General features: G+C 36.3%; 1 protein-coding gene across 3 annotated transcripts in view; it reads right to left on the reverse strand.

Moving 5' to 3' along the window:
• Positions 1–9,121: 9,121 nt before the first annotated feature.
• Positions 9,122–18,934, reverse strand: part of PCDH7 (protocadherin 7) — a 422,491-nt gene continuing 412,678 nt past the window's right edge. For 2 of the 3 annotated variants that reach the window (XM_030314066.1, XM_030314064.1), the window contains exon 3: positions 9,122–13,522. In XM_030314066.1, the coding sequence (XP_030169926.1) occupies positions 13,146–13,522 (377 nt within the window). In that variant the 3' untranslated portion in view covers positions 9,122–13,145. The remainder of the gene's footprint in view (positions 13,523–18,934) is intronic. The other variant, XM_030314067.1, reaches the window with a different exon arrangement.

An 18,934-nucleotide genomic window follows, 5' to 3' on the forward strand; every position in this document is an offset into this window, starting at 1 on the left:
CATGATGTCTGTAGCCTCCTTCTGCCACTAAAAGCAGCGGATTTAGGGATTCCCTCATGGTTAGGTTATCACGTTTTGTTTCATCTCTTACTGGACTCAGCAGACTGTGGCAAGATGACCTGAAAACAGCCAATAAGATGACCATCACCCCATGAACTTAATCATTTTGTCTACCTGAGTCAGACCATAAAAGAACTGAGACCAAAGAATGTTAATTGAATTAAATTCATGTTTAATTTTTTTTTTTCAACGTTTATTTATTTTTGGGACAGAGAGAGACAGAGCATGAACGGGGGAGGGGCAGAGAGAGAGGGAGACACAGAATCGGAAATAGGCTCCAGGCTCCGAGCCATCAGCCCAGAGCCTGACGCGGGGCTCGAACTCACGGATCGCGAGATCGTGACCTGGCTGAAGTCGGACGCTTAACCGACTGCGCCACCCAGGCGCCCCTAAATTCATGTTTAAACACGCACGTGTGGGCACACCTGGGTGGCTCAGTCAGCTGAGCATCAGACTCCAGGATCGTGGGATCGAGTCCCACATCGGGCTCCATGCTGAGCATGGGACCTACTTGAGATTCTCTCTCCCTCTGCCCATCTCCCTGGCTTGCTGTCTCTCTGTCTCTAAAATAAATTTTAAGAAAAGAAAATAAAAGGAAAGAAAAAAGAAAAGAAAAGAAAAGAAAAGAAAAGAAAAGAAAAGAAAAGAAAAGAAAGAAAAGAAAAAAAAAAAGAAAATACCCACATGTGGCTAGTGGCTACCATATTGGGAAAAGGCTGTCTAATAACAGCTCACTATTGATCACAACAGCAGGAATGACAGTGGAGGCAGAGATGGGCCAAGTCACAGCTGTAGCCAGGAAGAGATGAAGAGATTCATGGAAGTCAGGATATGAACAGACTGTTGAAACTAGATGATATAGTGAATAACCTTTCAGTTCCTTGAGGGGCAGTGTTTCAGCTGCTGAGAAAGACCCTGAACATTTTTCTCACAACTACTGAAACAATCTTCAAATGCCTCATTCTTTGAAACATAAAAACAATACAAAATGCAATTAATTAATAATAAAATACTCTGGGGGGTGCCTGGGTGGCTCAGTCAGTTAAGCATCCAACTGGTTTCAACTCAGGTCATGATCTCATGGTTCTTTGGATAGAGGCCCTCATCGGGCTCTGTGCTAACAGCACAGAGTCTGCTTAGGATTTTCTCTCTGCCTCTCCCTCTGCCCCTCCCCTGCTCGTTCTCTGTCCCTCTCTTTCAATATAAATAAACATTTAAAAAATAATGAACAGGGGCGCCTGGGTGGCTCAGTCGGTTAAGCGTCTGACTTCGGCTCAGGTCATGACCTCACGGTCCCTGAGTTCGAGCCCCGCGTCAGGCTCTGCTGACAGCTCAGAGCCTGGAGCCTGCTTCAGATTCTGTGTCTCCCTCTCTCTCTGACCCTCCCCTGTTAATGCTCTGTCTCTCTCTGTCTCAAAAATAAATAAACATTAAAAAATTAATTAATTAATTAATTAAAAAAAATAATGAACATAAAATACTCAGGGTTGTGTGTGTGTGTGTGTGTGTGTGTTGTTTTCTTTTGTTGTGTGGTGGTTTTGTTGTTTTTAAGGAAGGGAGACAGAGAACAACCTTTTGGGGATTCATCCCCTTCTCACCACCATCCCCATTACACTTGCCTCTTACCCTTTCACTTGCCACCCCAAACACCTGCATATCTATTCCTTTCTATTTCCCCATCTTGATCCTTTTTGAATTATTCAAATCTTCCTGCTGTCTCAGACCCCCTGGTCTTCAGACACAGTTAACTTTGCCTAAAACCTTCATCCTCCTTCCTAATCTTGGATGCCTTTTTAACTGGCTATTCCTACCACTTAAAGTTCATAATTACCTAAACATTTCTATTTTCCCATCATTAAATACACCAAGCAGCCAGTACTGTGTGGTTCTTTCTGTCACAATGTGTTTTTCCTCTGGGTGCCTCCCACCTATATTATATAACTCTATAAGAGAAGGAACCAGCCATATCTTGTCAATCACTATTCCCCAGATATCTAGCATCATGTTTGATATATCTCATATATTTCTGTTAAGTAATTATATCCACATTTCCTGGAGGAAATGCACAGTGTTAACAAGGTTAGAGGGGAAAAGAATGTGTGAGCAACTTTCCTCAAGAACATGATACATTTTAAGAAATTTCACTCCGAATTAAAGTATCTTTATGCATTTGAAAAAAAGGAGAAACACCTTTGAAAGCCAGAATGGCAAGGACCATTTTAACAGGCAACTTTTTCAGAAGTTGTTTATCTGCCCGACTGGAGAAGACTGAGAAGTGGCATCACATCTTTGAGAAGATGTGATTGAGATACACTTTCTGATTTGAATCTTAGCCTAGAAATTACCACTGTGCCAGATATGATTATAACCACGACTTGCATACTGGTTAAAATTGAATCAGGTTACAGCTTAAAAAAAAAAAAAAAAAAGAGAGAGAGAGAGAGAGAGACCTAATGGGAACATCTAGACATCCCTGGATTGAAGTTGACCATGGTGTGAGTGAAATAAATATGTTCCATCTGATTTCTCTATGCTGGCTATTTTAAATCTTTTTTAAAAAATGTTTATTTATTTATTTTGAGAGAGACAGACAGCGTGCAAGCAGGGAAGTGGCAGAGAGAGAGGGAGAGAGAGAGTCCCAAGCAGTCTCCAAGCTGTCAATGCAGATCCCAACATGGGTCTTGATCTCAGGAACTGCAAGATCATGACCTGAGCCAAAATCAAAAGTGGGATGCTTAACCAACTGAGCCACCTGTGTCCCCTATGCTGGTTATTTTAAATCTTTGTGAAAGGAGTGATACTCTGGGAGTTCTTTGTCATGGAACTGTGGGAGAGTCAGTATGCAGAGATCAAGGCCTTCTATTCATGAGTCCAATGAAAACAAGGAATGCAAATGCCATTTCCAATTTACTTCTAATAATTTGGCTCCAGCCCACTACACTGAATCATTTTTTTAAATATCTGTGACACAGGTTGAAACTAAACCCCAGTATATCCTTCTGTTGACATATCTTCCTGCCCTTCTCAAAAAGTTAAAATATAAACGGGGGCCTTCATCTCCAGTGAAACACCAAAGCAATGAATGATTCTTTGTCAGTGTTGGATCTGATTACAATAGAGTGAAGGTCATTTTTCCACCTGTGACACTGTCATTATAATCGTCTGACTTACATTTATAGTCAAGTGGGAGTGTTTCTCTGATGACTTAGAGCCTTTAAACCCGAGGGTAACAAAATGCTGGCTGTGAAGTACATATAAATCCTAAACAGAGAGAAAAATCAAATCATCTGTTACACTATTTGTTTTCATCCAATAAAAGATGGAGAAAATAGAAAAAAAAAATGAGCCTGAAGTATGCCAGGCAATTTAAGGAAAGATGGCAACAGGCAGGATACTAAACATCTCTCTGCATCCTGGTAATTGACATGGCAGGAGCATAGCTCAAGTATTACAAAACAAGATGACTCAGTGAAGGATGAGTTTCTTTGGTAAGAGCTCTAATACTGGTCCTGTTCATCCTCTTTGCCAATAACATCTATAGCCTTGAAGCAAGTGTTCCAATATCGTAGCATTCTCAATTGCCCTTTGTATGTCTTAAGCCATCTATGGACTGATAGCCCCTGTCCATTGTGGCTGAGAATTTATCACTTCTCTTCTTTAGTTATGTTCCCAAATTATTTTTTAGTCAATGAGAATGTCCAGTATTTCTTAGATTGGCAACTATTTTTATAGCAGTTTTTTCAATAGCTTCATTTCGAGAGGTTTAACAAAATCAACTACCCTTGACGACCGTAGTCAAATTTTACCGTAATTCCCAGATGGATGGTCAGAGACAGTCATATTGGAGAACTCACATTGAAATAATCTAATTTGCACACTGAAGCATCCATCCATGTTTTCTCTGGTGATGAAATACTGAATAATAGGTTCACTGTAGTTGTCAGTTTTTTGTTTTTTTTTCTGCGTGGTTATATATTATTCTCTTCAAAATATAAACTTCACATTTAATTTACAGGCTTAGCAGAGTTAAGATTTAGGCTTTACATGAAGATTATTTCCTTTGCATTGTAACACTAATTTCTGAAGTTATGTAGCATATCATATTTACTTTACTTTCATAAGAAATACCTAATGTCAAATATCACACTGGACTGATTATATACATTTTTTACATACAATTTTCTTTGAGAGCATTATCAGGTGAAAAGTGTCCAATGTTTTACAGTTAAATTGTTTCATTTATTACTTTTAAGTTTCTTCACTCAACTGCCCATAATTTTAGAATATTTCAAAATATTCTTTTTTTATATTGTTAATGTAAAAAAAAAAGTCACCCATTTCATGAATTTGACATTCATCACAGTATTTCTTCTTTTTATTTCGTGTATATTAGGCTCTAAATGTGACACTTTATACTACTTTTTACTGAATGTAATATAATGAGCTCTTATTTGTGGCATTTAAGTGGAAGTATGTTTAAAGTTTTGATCCAAAGAAAAAAGCAAATCTCCTAAATGTAAACCAAACTGGGACCTTCCAGAAACAGACACACTGTAAAATTTTTTTTTAATGAAGTGGATGATGATGATTCCTGCATCGAGAAGATTTATGAGCTCTTTTCAAGTTGCCTGAGGACTTTATGCGCATTGACCTGCATCTCTTACAAAGCCCACCTTTTGTGATGTAGGGGTGAGATTTTTATATTGCTGGTAGGAATATCCCTGATAACTAGGGTAACCACATAATCTAATATTGAGGGTAATTGTTAGTGACTTTACTGGACAAAGACGTAAACCAGCACTGTCCGGGTCAAACAGGGACATACTGAAGTAAGGTATAAGAGGAAGAATTTTAGTAACGGACTCTCAAATTGGTATCAATTGAGGCAGTTTTTGATATATAACAAGGTCAGCAAACTGTAACTCACTGGTCATGTCCAGCCTACTGTTTGCTTTTGTATGTCTGCTCGGCTAATTAACAATGGTATTTACGCATTTAAATAACTGAAAAAAGTCTGGGATGCCTGGCTCAGTTGGCTGAGCATTCGACTTTGACTCAGGTCATGATCTCCCTGTTTGTGGGTTTGAGTGCCATGTCGGGCTCTGTGCTCACAGCCCAGAGCCTGAAGCCTGCTTTCCATTCTGTGTCTCCCTCTCTCTGCTCCTCCCCCATTCATGCTCTCTCTGTCTCTCAAAAATAAATAAACATGAAAAAAATTTTAATAAATAAATACTTGAAAAAATCCGGAAATGTGTTTTCTTTTTCATCATATAAATACCTACACAATATCTTTGATTTTGCTTCTTGAATTGCAAAACCTAGAATAGTTGCCATCTAGCCCTCTACAGAAAAAGTTTGCCAACCTTTGTATATGCTTATATCTTTTAGTGTAATCATTCATATTGTTTAATACTTTGCTTCTCACCCAAATCTGTTTTGATGTTTCTCACAACTGAATAAAATATAGACCCCCGTAAAGAAAAAAGACAAAAAGATCCCTCTGAACTCCAGAGAATGCAACTGTCCCCACAAACATGGATAAATATTGATTTACATAGTAAATATTTTATTCTATTAAATTCCTCTTAAACTAAGAATTATCACTGAAAACTATACTGAAAGATACCTTTGATCTTCATTTGGTAATACTCAAATCTGTAAAAATTATCATAGAATAGCTGGATCTCTAAAACTCTATAGTCTCTCAGTGAATCATAAACTCCAGCTTAAGAAATACTAATCTAGTATATTCCAGTTGTACTGTAGCTTCTGGACATGTATTCAAATAGTTGTTTCTATCTTAAAGTTAGGTTTAAAACAAAGTAAATTACCTGGCCATCTTATAATCTTATTTCTTTATTTTTTCCAGTTATTATTTTTTTTGCCCTCCCTTCCTTTCCATAAAGGTATTATAAATGGTTTAAATACACAGTCAAATTTTTATAACAATCCATAAAAACTGTAATAAAAATGGTCTAATATTCTATAAAACACACTTAGAAGAAAACCTGACATTATCTAATCAAGTTACTACTAATTTACCAAGTCTGAGATATTGTAATGTAATTTCAGTTAAATTACCACAATAAAACATCTTGTTTTTATCTTTTCCTTTAGATTGCTTATTCAGGTGTTTCTTTAGTGAACTCTTTTTTTTTTCTTTTTTTTTTTAATTAGGCATATTGATTAACATTTTTATTTTTCAAAGCCCATATTAATTTCTAAGATCATATCTGACATTTATTTGTTGACCTCATACATCTTTCTTATGACCTTTCTGGTAATGGATTATTTGAATCATAACTTTTAATGGAAAAAATAAAACTGAACATCACAAGTGAACTATAATTTTTGTTCAGCATCACCTGAGAGGGTTGGGGGCAAATTTTACATTTATGAATGATTAAGCATCTTCTACATCCTCCCACAGGAGTTTCATTAAACAGGCAAAATTATTTCTGTGCAGGTCACACTTATTAAATTCAACCAATGAATAAAATTTCCATTTAGCAGCCGCACAACAGGAAAAAATAAAGTTAGTGTTAAAGGAGAGCATAAATGTTTAGCATTCCACATTTTACATTCATATCTTTTCCTCACTCCCTGCAGCTTGGAAAATTTATATTATCTTTGTTAATCACCTTCCTCCATGCAGTTTATAAACAAGTATTAGAGTAGGGATGAAGATAAGAGAAAGTAAACAAATGGAAGTTCAGTCTCTATTCACTCTACCTTCTAAGAGCTCAAGTAGTGATATTGTAAATTTCCATTAAAATAAAGCCGATTGGGTTGCAAATCCTCTAGTCCTTTGTGAGCAACCTACATCCTACCACCTCCAGGGAAAATTAAGTTTACTTTTGAGAGGAGAAAAACACAAAGCAAATAACTTAAAGTATGGCAAAGAGCTTTAAGGTGGGGACACACACACACACCAAGATAACATATAAAAAGAGAAAAGGGAGAAGACAAAAACTAACAAATAAATTTCTTTGTGAAATCAGCCTGTTTAAAACAAAGTAACTCTGAGAATTCCACAATTCTCTGATTGCTTTTGATAAGGCTGACGGTCGGTTGTGATCATTCATATCCTCACACCTAGACTATTTATCCAGCCAGTGTCCATCAAAACCTCTTGGCCTGATAGATTAGGCCAGGGGTATTCAGCAGGAAGAAATTAGGCTATGCTGTTTTTAAGATTTACAATTTGCTGTCAGAAATCCCATACAAATTACAATTACTGCTGGGTATGTTGTGCAATGTCAAGTGAAGATAATTGCCTGCCAATCTACATAATTAGCGCCCCCATCCCCCAAATTCCCACTTTACAAATGCCTATTTTATTCAGGTAAATGAGGAGAATTCTTTTCTTTGTCATTCTTCTAACTCACGCAAAATGTTTTGATTGGTACCTAAGCAAGCAGGGGGAAAATGTTAGTCTTGGCAGAACTTTACGTTGAAACTTTTTTCAACCTGAGAACAATTGTTAAAGAGTAAAATCCTTCATATATGGCTCGTCTAATAGCTTTCTTTCACCTTATATGGCAGGTGTTACGGGAATTTTGAGATGAATCTTATAAAGCATTTGTAAACCATAATGTGTTCTATAAATGCAAGATAATGTTGTGCTAAGTCAAGCTTCTAAGTAACCAGATGAAACTCTTCCAAAGAGCCAGAGATGATAGAAGAATAATGAGACTTAAGCCTTGGAAGCAATGCACATAACTTTCGTTGGCCTGCTTCTCGGGTCTACCTTCTTTCTAAATGTATCACTGTATTTTTACATTTTTGAGATTTTAAAAAAATATATTTTTAACCTAAGAATGCAGTTTTAGTGTAAAGAGAAATATATATTGGCCAAATCTAAATAGAAAATGTTAAGCAGGAAAACACAGTGATTTCATTTTATTACTGTTTCACTGACTTCTGCACTGATGTTTGGTTCTCACCATTAGGAAAGCAGAAAGCCCAATGAATGCATATATCATTGGGTCACCTCATTACAACTTGCAGCAGACTTTCTCAACATGCTTCACTCTCAATTCCTTCTTCAGAGAAGGAAGGCTGCCAGCCACAATCAATTTACAAAGATATCTTTGACTAAAGAAAGAATATGCCATTCTATATAAAGTATGTTGGATTTTCATCCAAGCAAGGGGGAAAAAAAATGGTAGAGAAACTTCCATGCAAGGATCTTGAGAATGACTATTTTCCCACACAGGTAGGTGTTGGCAGTGCGGTGGTGAGATGGGACAAAAATACCATGGAATCTATTAGCATACGTAGAAAGTATTTTCTTTCCCTTTTAAGTCTCTGAGCTGGATTAGAGAAGAGAATTTGCCTGTTTGAATAGACACCAACTAAATCAAGAAGATAACCATTATAGTTAGGGGTATAATCTGATTGCAAAAAGTAAACATAAGAGATAGATAGATAGATAGATAGATAGATAGATATAGTAGTTGATTGAAAAAATATACAAAGCAGAGGAAGCTTAACTAAAGAAAAAAATGAGCAAGATAAAAATTCTATCTTTTGCTTCCAGTTTTTTCTCTACATATCACATAATGTAAGACTCTTTAAGTCTCTCATGTATTTGTACTCACCACTGTTTTAGACTAAAAACAAACATTTACTGAACAGATACATTTGACTTAGAATGTTTTACCTTAAATGTGAAATTTCTCTAGATAACGCCTGAAAAGATCAATCTTCATATTCATGATGAGAAGTTCTTCTACTGTCCACTTAACGTGTAAAAAGCTAGCTAGGTAACTGTCTTAGGGATTATTTTGATGAAAGTGAAGAATCCAAGTTCTATTCCGTTATAAAGTGAAGTGATATGACAGCTATGCATGGTGTCCTCTAAATCAACAATTACTGCAGCATTATCTTCTTTACTCCATCTTAATTTAGCAGAACTCAAACCATTTTAAATCAACCTGGTACATGCATCCATTCACTTCTCGTCCAATCAAACTGGAATTACCTGTCAACAGAGAAGTACACTTACGAGTGTGAAACCATTTGACCATGTTATATTTTAATTTGCAGAGACAAAAATGACAAGCAATTTATTTACATAAAACTGTACAAAAGCAAATTAAATTATGTAAAGTATTTCATAAATAGTTGGACGAGTGTTTAATACATTTCGTCATGTTTAGCATAGTTGCGTGCATAGTGACTTATAATAAACGATGATAAATTGTTCTCTGCTTCACTATCAACATCCAAGTAGCAGAACAATAGTCAATGATTAACATTACAAACAGATCGTACCACACTGAATGCAAGTGCTTTAAAATGTAGGAAAAGTTGTCTGAAAGTAAACCCTAGGTAGCTGAAAAAACGATGCCTCCCTCCAGATGTTACTTATACCTCTGCCTGGGTCCCAACTAACCAGCTTTAGAATATTCAGGATCATCTTCACTTTTTTTTTTTTCCCTCCTAAGGACACATTGTATATTTATCATTGATACAATATACCTAAAATTACTTGGTCTTTGGATTTCTCAGTCCTGTTTTTAGGATAGCTTGACTCTTGGCGGCTTCTTTGGGTCTGTGTGTTATTTTATTTTCTTATAAGACAGCTTCCTAGGGTAGCCTTTCAGCCAGACATCTTCAGTACCTTCTTAGTTTTTCTTTCCATAAAAATAATGCCTCCCTTGTTTTCTGAAACTCAGGCAGCAGGCCAGTCAGAAACCATACAGAAATGATATCTGGAGGTTCAGAATGAGCATTAGATTTGAGACTGAAGCTATGGACATACACTTAAATTTTAATATACATAAATTTATATAGTTACTCATTAATTTATAAATGTGTCCTAATGTATAATGCATGCAAAGTTCACTTGAGATTCTTGTGTACAGAAAACAAGTATGGTTGATATACTGTCCAACCGAAATGAAACAGCAGCTAAAAGAAAAAATAACAACGAAAAGGAAGTAAAGAACAGAAATTCGAAATCAATATTTGACCTTGCAGAATGGACTGATTTCACCCCTGATAATATCTCTCTGTGTTACTATTACAATAAATGCTTTAGCCTTCTAGTCAGAATTAAGCAGCCCATATTAATTAATGCCTTAGTTTTGTTTTATGAATGAACGGTATTTAAGACTGGTCCATTATCTGAGTTTGTCAGAAGGCAAATTTTTAATATATTATTTATTATTTTCAGAAAATAAACATGGATAAATATACAAGATCAAAAAAGTCGGGAATAGCCCATTTTCCCTCATTGTCCAAACCCAACAACCGTTTTTTTACCATAACAACAGGTATAAAAGGCACAGTTGCTTATTTTGCATTCACTCATTTATTTTTTTTTTGTGTCTTTTTATTGATTTTTTTCAAAAGCACTCTATATATGGAGTGGCACCAGATTTAACCTATTCAAAATAAAAGTCATACAAACACAAAATATATTTCTGTGTCATGCCAGCTCATTATATAATAAACATGTTATGAGAGCTAATTCTACTAGAATTACTGCGAATACTTACAGTACACGGAATTTTATTCTTTCACACCCATTTTAGTTCTAAAGAGAGGATCACGAGTTAAATGACAATGACATGGCTGTCTTGAACATGGTGCAAATGTCATTGGGGAATGTGGATCCAATTAATCCGAAGGTCCAGTATGACCCGTATTAGCTTTATAGACAACAGAAGGGTTTCAAAATAGAGTGAAATGAGCTATCTAATGGTTTCAAGTGTCTCATGAAAGAAAGAAAAAAATGCATTAAAAAAAGTTTGTTGAACACCTGTGTTATGCAATTGAGTATTTGCTTCGTAACGTGCAAGAAAAAATATGTATACATTTCATAAGTATCTTTAGAAGTATTTTGTCTTAATAGGTACTTACAGATTATACAAGGCAGAACTGCTTTAATGCAGTTTCCTAACAAAGTACTAGAATTGCATCTTTCCATCATGTAAATAATAATCAAACATAAACATGTTCAATTATTGATATTTTAGTCCAACGTTTTTGTTTCAATTACATATCTTCTTTCATCCTAACTATTATACATAAACTAACATCCAAATGAAAACTCCATTTAAGAAAGAGCAGAAGGAAATGACCCCCAAAAAGTAGCCCACCAAACAGAGAAGTGGTTTTTAAAGATAAACGTTTTGATGACTTAATAGTGAGTTCACAACCTCTAGTCCAGGCTGCTTCACCTTATAGTCTAAGAAATTCTGTAAAGAATAAAACTATCCAAAACTACACTATTTCTACAGTTTGCTAGAGAGCCATCAGCCTATGTCTTAACCAGGTTGCAAACATTCAGTTTTGGGAACATTTGCTCTCTTCACCTGTTATCCCCTATTCCGTCCCTGGATTGTCACTTTTGTCTGAATGTCCCAGCTCAGTCTCCAATTATGTTAAATCATCTTCTATAGAACAAATGACTCAAAATCTATATATTCTGGTTTGGATTTTTTTTTTTTTTTACACTGAAAAAAACTGCGTATTTTCCCACATTGAGATGTACATGCAAGGAAACATATCATTGCCCAGAACTCCTTTCTTTCGTGTTCAGTCTGGATTTAACTCATATTAAATAATGTCCAAAATCACACTTGTGACAAATCAATTAGGGAGTCACCTTGTTTCAATGTTGTGAGTCTTAAAAGAGTGCCATATTGCACAGGATCCAGAATTAATGCACTTGTGTTATCTGAAAGAGTGTGTCAAACACATGAAAAACTACAATTGGTATTTTGAAATGTAAAGAATAAGGCCAGGAAGCACAACCTGGATTCTAAAATGGTTAACAGTGAGTTTAACTTAAAAGACTGTATGCCCACATATCCTTCTTTCTCTACCTTCCCACAGATACGATTTTTAAAAGTGGAATCTTCCCTGTAATATTCTTTTTTGAAACTAAACTTGAACCTAAACTAATCACCTACTCTAATACCAAAAATACATCACTTTAGTTTTTCATTTTCTGAGCTTTCAAAGAAAATCCATTTTACAAGAGAATGCCTGTTTTCGGGTATGGAGACAACATAAAATAAGCTAGTGTTGGAGTATTTCTGTGGGCGCATGGGTTTGGTTGCTTTTGTTTCTTAATGAATTTCCATGTCGAGACCAAATCTACCTCATGATTTCCCTGATCTGCCGTGTGATCTTTGGCCTTTTAATGACAATTAATGACAATTGTTCCAGTTCGTTGGTAATAGTGGTGCCGTTCGGAAAAAAAAAAAAAATTATATATATATATATATATATATAATTTTTACAAGTTATAATTGGTGTAATTGACTTGTAATTGGCCAAGATTGTGTCCATACAAAAAATATTCAATGGACGTATGGGGTTGAAGTTGATACTCCTGACTTGAAAAGAACAACGTATGCCAATTTGGGACTGCAATCTCCAGCGGGGTATTGTCTAGTTGTCAGTCTCTGTTATTAGAATACGGCACCTGTGAGATTCTCAATATGCCTCTTACAGAGTCCCCCTTTATAAGAACTGTACCTCTACAGGGACTCTACCATTTTGGGGGGATTGCCTTTCATGGTGATTAATCATATCCTGATGGTATGTCTGAAATACATCTTACCTGATCTGTTTTTGGTTTTGGTTTTGTTGTTGTCGTCGTTGTCGTTATTATTAGTATTATTTTATTTTCACGTTTATTTTTTTGACCAGCCGGATGGCATTCGAACTAAATCAAAGTGACAAAATCATGCTTCAGCTTAGGGATAATGAGAGTGTGTTGTGTTCTGCTAATCAGGCTTGTTACCATGAAAGAAAACTTGCAACCATCTTTTTTTTTTTTTTTTCCTCCTTGGAGGGGGATGGGGAAGAGGGATAGCAGGTGTTGGGAATAATCGGTGAAGGGGTTAGACATGCAAGTAACAAGGATGGTTTCTACATTGTACATTACAATCAGGCTAACAGTATCACTAAAGGCCTGATCTGGAGGCAGAAGTGGCAGGCAAAGCTTTGTCTCTTTGGTAGCCCCCTCTTTTTGATTAAACGGTTTTTCTTTGTAAGGTTTTTTTTTGCCCCTTATTCTCCTTCTCATACATGAAAAGAACTTTGTTGTTCTCCTTTAGAGCCTACAGGTAAACTTCTCTTCTAGTGAGAGTATTGACAGGAGATGGCTTGTATTCCCCTGTTTTTGTAAGGGGAATATCCTCGGGGTTGGCTTCCTCATTTTTGCTGAAACTAGCTGCACTGAAGGTCTCATAGGACGAGGTCAACTTTTTGTTCAGGAGGTTTCTGTTGCGGTCACCCATAATGGCGGCCTCACCATTGGCCAGCTTTTCCTGGCTTCCTCGTTCATCAACAGGCATGAAAGTGGAGAGTTTGGGCTGGCTCTTCTTCCTCTCTGGAGAAGTACGGACTGGCATCCAGCAGGAGTCTGAGTGGCCATATTCGTCACACTCACGGGTACACTTCCCAGTCAGGGCTACATCTGGAAGAGGTCTTGAATCTGAAATTCAAGGAGAAGGAAACGTTAAAGTTGGCCACCCTGCAACTGGCTTTCCTGATATGTATGAAATTGGAAGGGGGGACATATATATATAATATATATATATATATTATATATATATAATATATATATAATTTTTCATATTATTTTCCTTTTTTCAACACCCCGTACTTCATCGTTACCGTAGAGCCGTTTTGATTTCATATCCATTAAAGATAAGGTTTTGCGAAAAGAACAAATACTATGGAAAGAAAGGCATGAACAAACTAATACATTTAAGTCTGTAGGATAGATAGGTACACATGCATTTGTTACAGAACAGGGACATGTGTATATTCTCAAGTAGAAATAAAGTGCATATGTGTATTTGTATGGGTATAAATGTTTCCACATGCATAAGAAACGTTATTAAACGTAAATAGATAATTTGCTCTATTTATAAATTATCCCAGAAATCGTGTACTTTTGCCAATTGGATTTCATCCTGCTTATACATTATTCATGGAATGCAAATAGGCAAAACCTTATATTTAAAATACATTCTAAAACATCAGGGTGACTCAGAAAGCAGAAGCTAAATTGACAGCACATTATTTGGTAAAAAGTAAAAAAAAAAAAAAAAGCAAAGTACAAGTAGGTTATGGATGTGAACATATTGGCAACATCATCACCTGCCCCACCCTAGCCCACACCCACCTCCCACCCACCATGTCACATGACCTAATATGTGCTGTAGGATAATCCCTTAAGTGTTCACAGAAGAAAACATTTGCCAGTGTGTTTGCTGAATAGAAATATTAGGTGAAATGCAGCGTATTGGGTAAATGCAGTCAAGCTCCTAAAGTTCTGATGAAATAGCGTGTACACCTAATGAATGTTAATGCCTCGTAGAACTGGAAATGTCTTCTAGTACTGTGAAGCGAAGTCATATCTAGAGAGTTCTTAGGGATCAGGATTAGAGATGGAAATTGAGAATTATCTGAATATGTAAGCAAAATCATTAATATGTGTCTGTCTTTGGAGAATAGGTATGCATTTTCTTACTCTTGACATTTTTTAACAGACTATTTTTCTTTGAAAGAGAGAGAGAGAGAGAGAGAGAGAGAGAGTGCTCTACCTCAACAGATTCTAAATGAATCGCTTCTAGGGTATTATTTAGTATAAATTTTAGTTTACTTTATTGTCAAACAAAAGAACATAATATGACTGTGCTCCAATTTATATCATACGGCATCATGTTTTCTTTCTTTCTTTCTTTCCTTCTTTCCTTCTTTCTGTCTTTCAACAAGGCTTTGCACTTAAAAGACTGACAAATTTTAACCTCTGCAAATACACTCACATCAATGGAATCAGTGAAATTCGCTTCTACATAACCTTGCGTAGATCTGGTTTAAAATAGACAAAGGGGTTATTTACATTATCCCCGATATATTTATACCGTCTGCTTCTGTCTCCACACACCATCCTCTACAATTTAACATTACATTCCTATCTGGGCTATCATTTGTATAGGCTATTTCAGAAGTTTTACCCTGCCAAATCTCCTAAATCAAAGCAGTCCAATGCATGCCATTTTTTCCCCCTGCAGTGATGGATAACTGAAATATTGACATTTGTCAGCCCATTGATTTTTGAGCCACTATGGCCTGAGATTTTTATGCTGTGTGCTGAGAGTTCAATGAGGAAATGCCAGTGCTCTTCCCAGAAAATCTACAGTGACTTTAATCTTTCCAAAAGGTAAAATGCAAAGATAATTATTTATTGTAGTTGCACATGCTGTGCTATTTGACTTCGAAGGGGGAAGACCCTACTAATTGTATCATCAAAAGATAAAGCACTTTCTTATTCATTTTCTTATGCCCAAAATTCCCTCTGTGTCTCTCAAACACATATTTTAGATGCATTTAAAAAATCAAACTATTGGCAATTTTAGGAATGATTTTTGTAATGTAGTTAGTTTAAATGAACAAAATGTGAGGTCTTTGGGAATATTTTCCATCTTGGGATGCTTTGTTTATTTGAAGCTGACTTAAATGCCTTGAGCAGGAAAAACCCTTATAAAAATGACAAGTGTAAGATCAGACCTATTTTAAAATTTTTTTTTTCAACGTTTTTTATTTATTTTTGGGACAGAGCGAGACAGAGCATGAACGGGGGAGGGGCAGAGAGAGAGGGAGACACAGAATCGGAAACAGACTCCAGGCTCCGAGCCATCAGCCCAGAGCCCGACGCGGGGCTCGAACTCCCGGACCGCGAGATCGTGACCTGGCTGAAGTCGGACGCTTAACCGACTGCGCCACCCAGGCGCCCCAGATCAGACCTATTTTATTCTAAATATTCCTTTTTTTTCATTGCTTTAACAAGTTCAATTTTTTCTTTTTCTTGTATGATAGTGCCTCTCAAAAAAACGAGAAAGTGATCAGGAATAAAGCTACTAAAATAGGAAAAATCTCTTTGAATGTGATCATCATTCCCTGTAAACATGACCCAGAATGCTCTCCAAACATTTAAGTTTACTTAAGTCTCACACAACGTGTCAGTTTACTTGCACAGTGACTTAGATGTCCTCTGCTTTTGGGGGATTAATTCGTGTTTTCAGTCTTAAATTTGTGGCACTTTGTTTTTCTTTTGCTTGAGATACATTTAGAGACAGCTCGGAGTGCTGTGTAATATGCAAACAATTCTTCTTACCTGTTGTTTTACACGTGTACCTGAATGCCCTGTAGTTGATAAGAAATTATATTTATTTAGATTGACTCAATTTCTCATCAAGTAGAAATGAGATACTCTTCAATTTCTTCCCTCAGCCTTTACTTCATAGTCTGGATTATTTCCTGTGAAAATCGATTTCCTCTTATTGCTTTTACCAAAGGCAACTTGTCTTCTATGCCATCAGCCGCCTGTGGGCTGTCACGTCTCTATCCAAGAGGCACGACTTTTAATAAGGATCTCCCGTCACTTCCAAAGTCAGACACTTGATTGGGGACCACAGTGGAAGTTGACAAGCCTAATTGGCTGAGACATGTTGCAGTGTTTGTCATCACATTTAGAAAATAATCGAGAGAGGCTATAAGAGATTCATCACAAGCAATCAAAACTTCCAATCTTGATGAGTCAAATGAATCCTCAAAACAATGCCAATGGTTAACAAATGCAATTTATATTATGATGCTATTTATTAAGGGAAGGCATGAGTGGAATAGTGTTTTCCTGTGTCTCTATATTTTCTTATTTTCACTATGCAAGTCTACTTTTTTTTTGTAACACAAAAGTTATATAGGGTCTTCAAGAATCATTGAAGGTACTTCTTCTCCCTCTCATAAAAGGTACACTCTTAAAATGTCCTGCTTTGTGGAATTACAGAGGCACACCTTACACAGCCAGTAACCATCTTTCAGTCTTTCACCGAAGGATGTGGTTTTGATATCTAAGAACATTATTTCACTCTTTGGTTTAGTACTACGTCTTTTAATTTGGACCTGAGTGAAGACGGGAAGTAGTTAATCACAACTCTTGTCAGTTGGCGTTGAGTAAATCAATAAAAAGTAAAATATTCTGTATCAAATTAAATGGTATTCACTATCAGCATTTTCCACCACAAAATCGGTTCCTTAGAGCCCCCCTCAACACCCCTGCTTAATCATATCAAATCTTGCAAAGAGTGGATGTAGGAATGATATTCATCAGATCCTATGGCTGCTTTAGCATTGCCTGTGGCATTCCAGTTATGCTATTTACTAGAACCATCACATAGGCTTGGAGAGTTAACGGCCTTTCTTAGGCATTAAGTTAATTTGCTTCTTGCAAGTCCAGCTTTAAGCCATCCTAATAGCTGACAATTTATAGCATAGAAAGTACTTTCCCACGCCCACTCTTTTTACTTATCACCTTAGCCCAAGAGCAAGGAGGGTGGCAGCAGTGAGGGGCCCAGTCTCCGGAACAGCGAAGGCCAAAGAATAAGTGTTTTGACTTTCACTTTAGTGTCGCTCATAACACCATAATGCTCCTTCTTAAAATGTAACAGCTGGGTAGTTAGAGGTCAACTGCGGCTACCCATGGCCATAAGGAAAAGCTAGAGTCTCCAAAGGAAGAGGAAAAAAAAAAAAAAGTGTCTGGGCAGCTCAGGACATAGGTTCCACAAAGTCCCCAATCTTACTACTTCGTGACAAAAATGGTGAGACCTCCCTAAAACCATACATCTCTTAAAGTAGAGGAAATTATAATGAATTTAAGGACTCGAGCTCTTTCTCAGAAAAGAAGTGCAGGTGTCCTTACTGGGCTCGGTAGATGAACCGACCTGGGAAAATGCTGGTACAGTGATCTCAACAATAAGTGACCGACAGACGATATGTGGAATCATCAGAAAGAGCAAGGAAACCCCAGATTTATGCAGGCATTTCATGTTTCCTGACGCTGTCCTATACAGTTCAGAAACCATTACAGGCATCTTTATTACTGAAAGGAACTGGATTGTTCAGACTTCTTGAAGACAGATCTGCACCAGTAGGGATTTTCCTATGCTGAGTTATGCATTCTGTCAGAATCCTGGGCACTCCCTTTACTTCAGGCCCTTGGCTTGGAGCTGAAGATACATGGATATTTTCTTCTCCTAAGAGAAGGCATGAACATGTTGCATTTATAGTTTTAAAATATTTCCAATGAGGTTTTCTTTTAAGGTCAGTTATTTAAAGCTATCTGCATCGTTTGCTTATTTGTTCGATACACAAATTACTTAACTCTCTGATCCTGTGATAAATGAGCTGTTAGTCAAGGTGTTGATGTTCATACCATTCCTACAATTTTTTTTTTAACTCAAACACTAGAATATTATTAAAATTACTTGAGAAAATTCTGCAAATGAAAAATTGTGTCATTCTCTCCTTTTGGGGAGGGGAAAAACACATAGAGGCACCTTTTGCTTTTCTTTCTTTTTAAAGTATTTTCCTCTTATACTTCCTGATTTCCTGTTATACAAAGACTTCTTTTTCTAGAGTCACATCTAAATTCTGGTGGAGTTTACTGGACAATGAAAAGGTTTTACAAAAGGATGAACAACAAAAAGTAAGACAATTGGTAATGGTTTTCCAACAAATATTTTAACATTACCTTTATTTTTGTAATCCAAAAGAAAATGTCTCTTTTACTCAAATGATTGAATAAAGGGCTTTATTTTAAAATAGTTGTAAGAAAATGATTCACTTTTGTTTTATATAATACAACTGAGTACATAATTAAATAAACCCTTTACTGGAAAATTATTATTGCAGTCAACCAAGAATACGTGTCAGGGGATGAAATCCACAAAGCTCACATGGACTTCGACTTGGCTTTTTAATGTAAATAAACTAAAGATCCCTACCTTTTATCTGTGTGGGGAATTTGGGAAAACTGAAAAGGTAAGCACATAAATAG

Source organism: Lynx canadensis, chromosome B1 (assembly GCF_007474595.2).
Source record: "Lynx canadensis isolate LIC74 chromosome B1, mLynCan4.pri.v2, whole genome shotgun sequence".
NCBI classification, from domain to species: Eukaryota; Metazoa; Chordata; class Mammalia; order Carnivora; family Felidae; genus Lynx; species Lynx canadensis.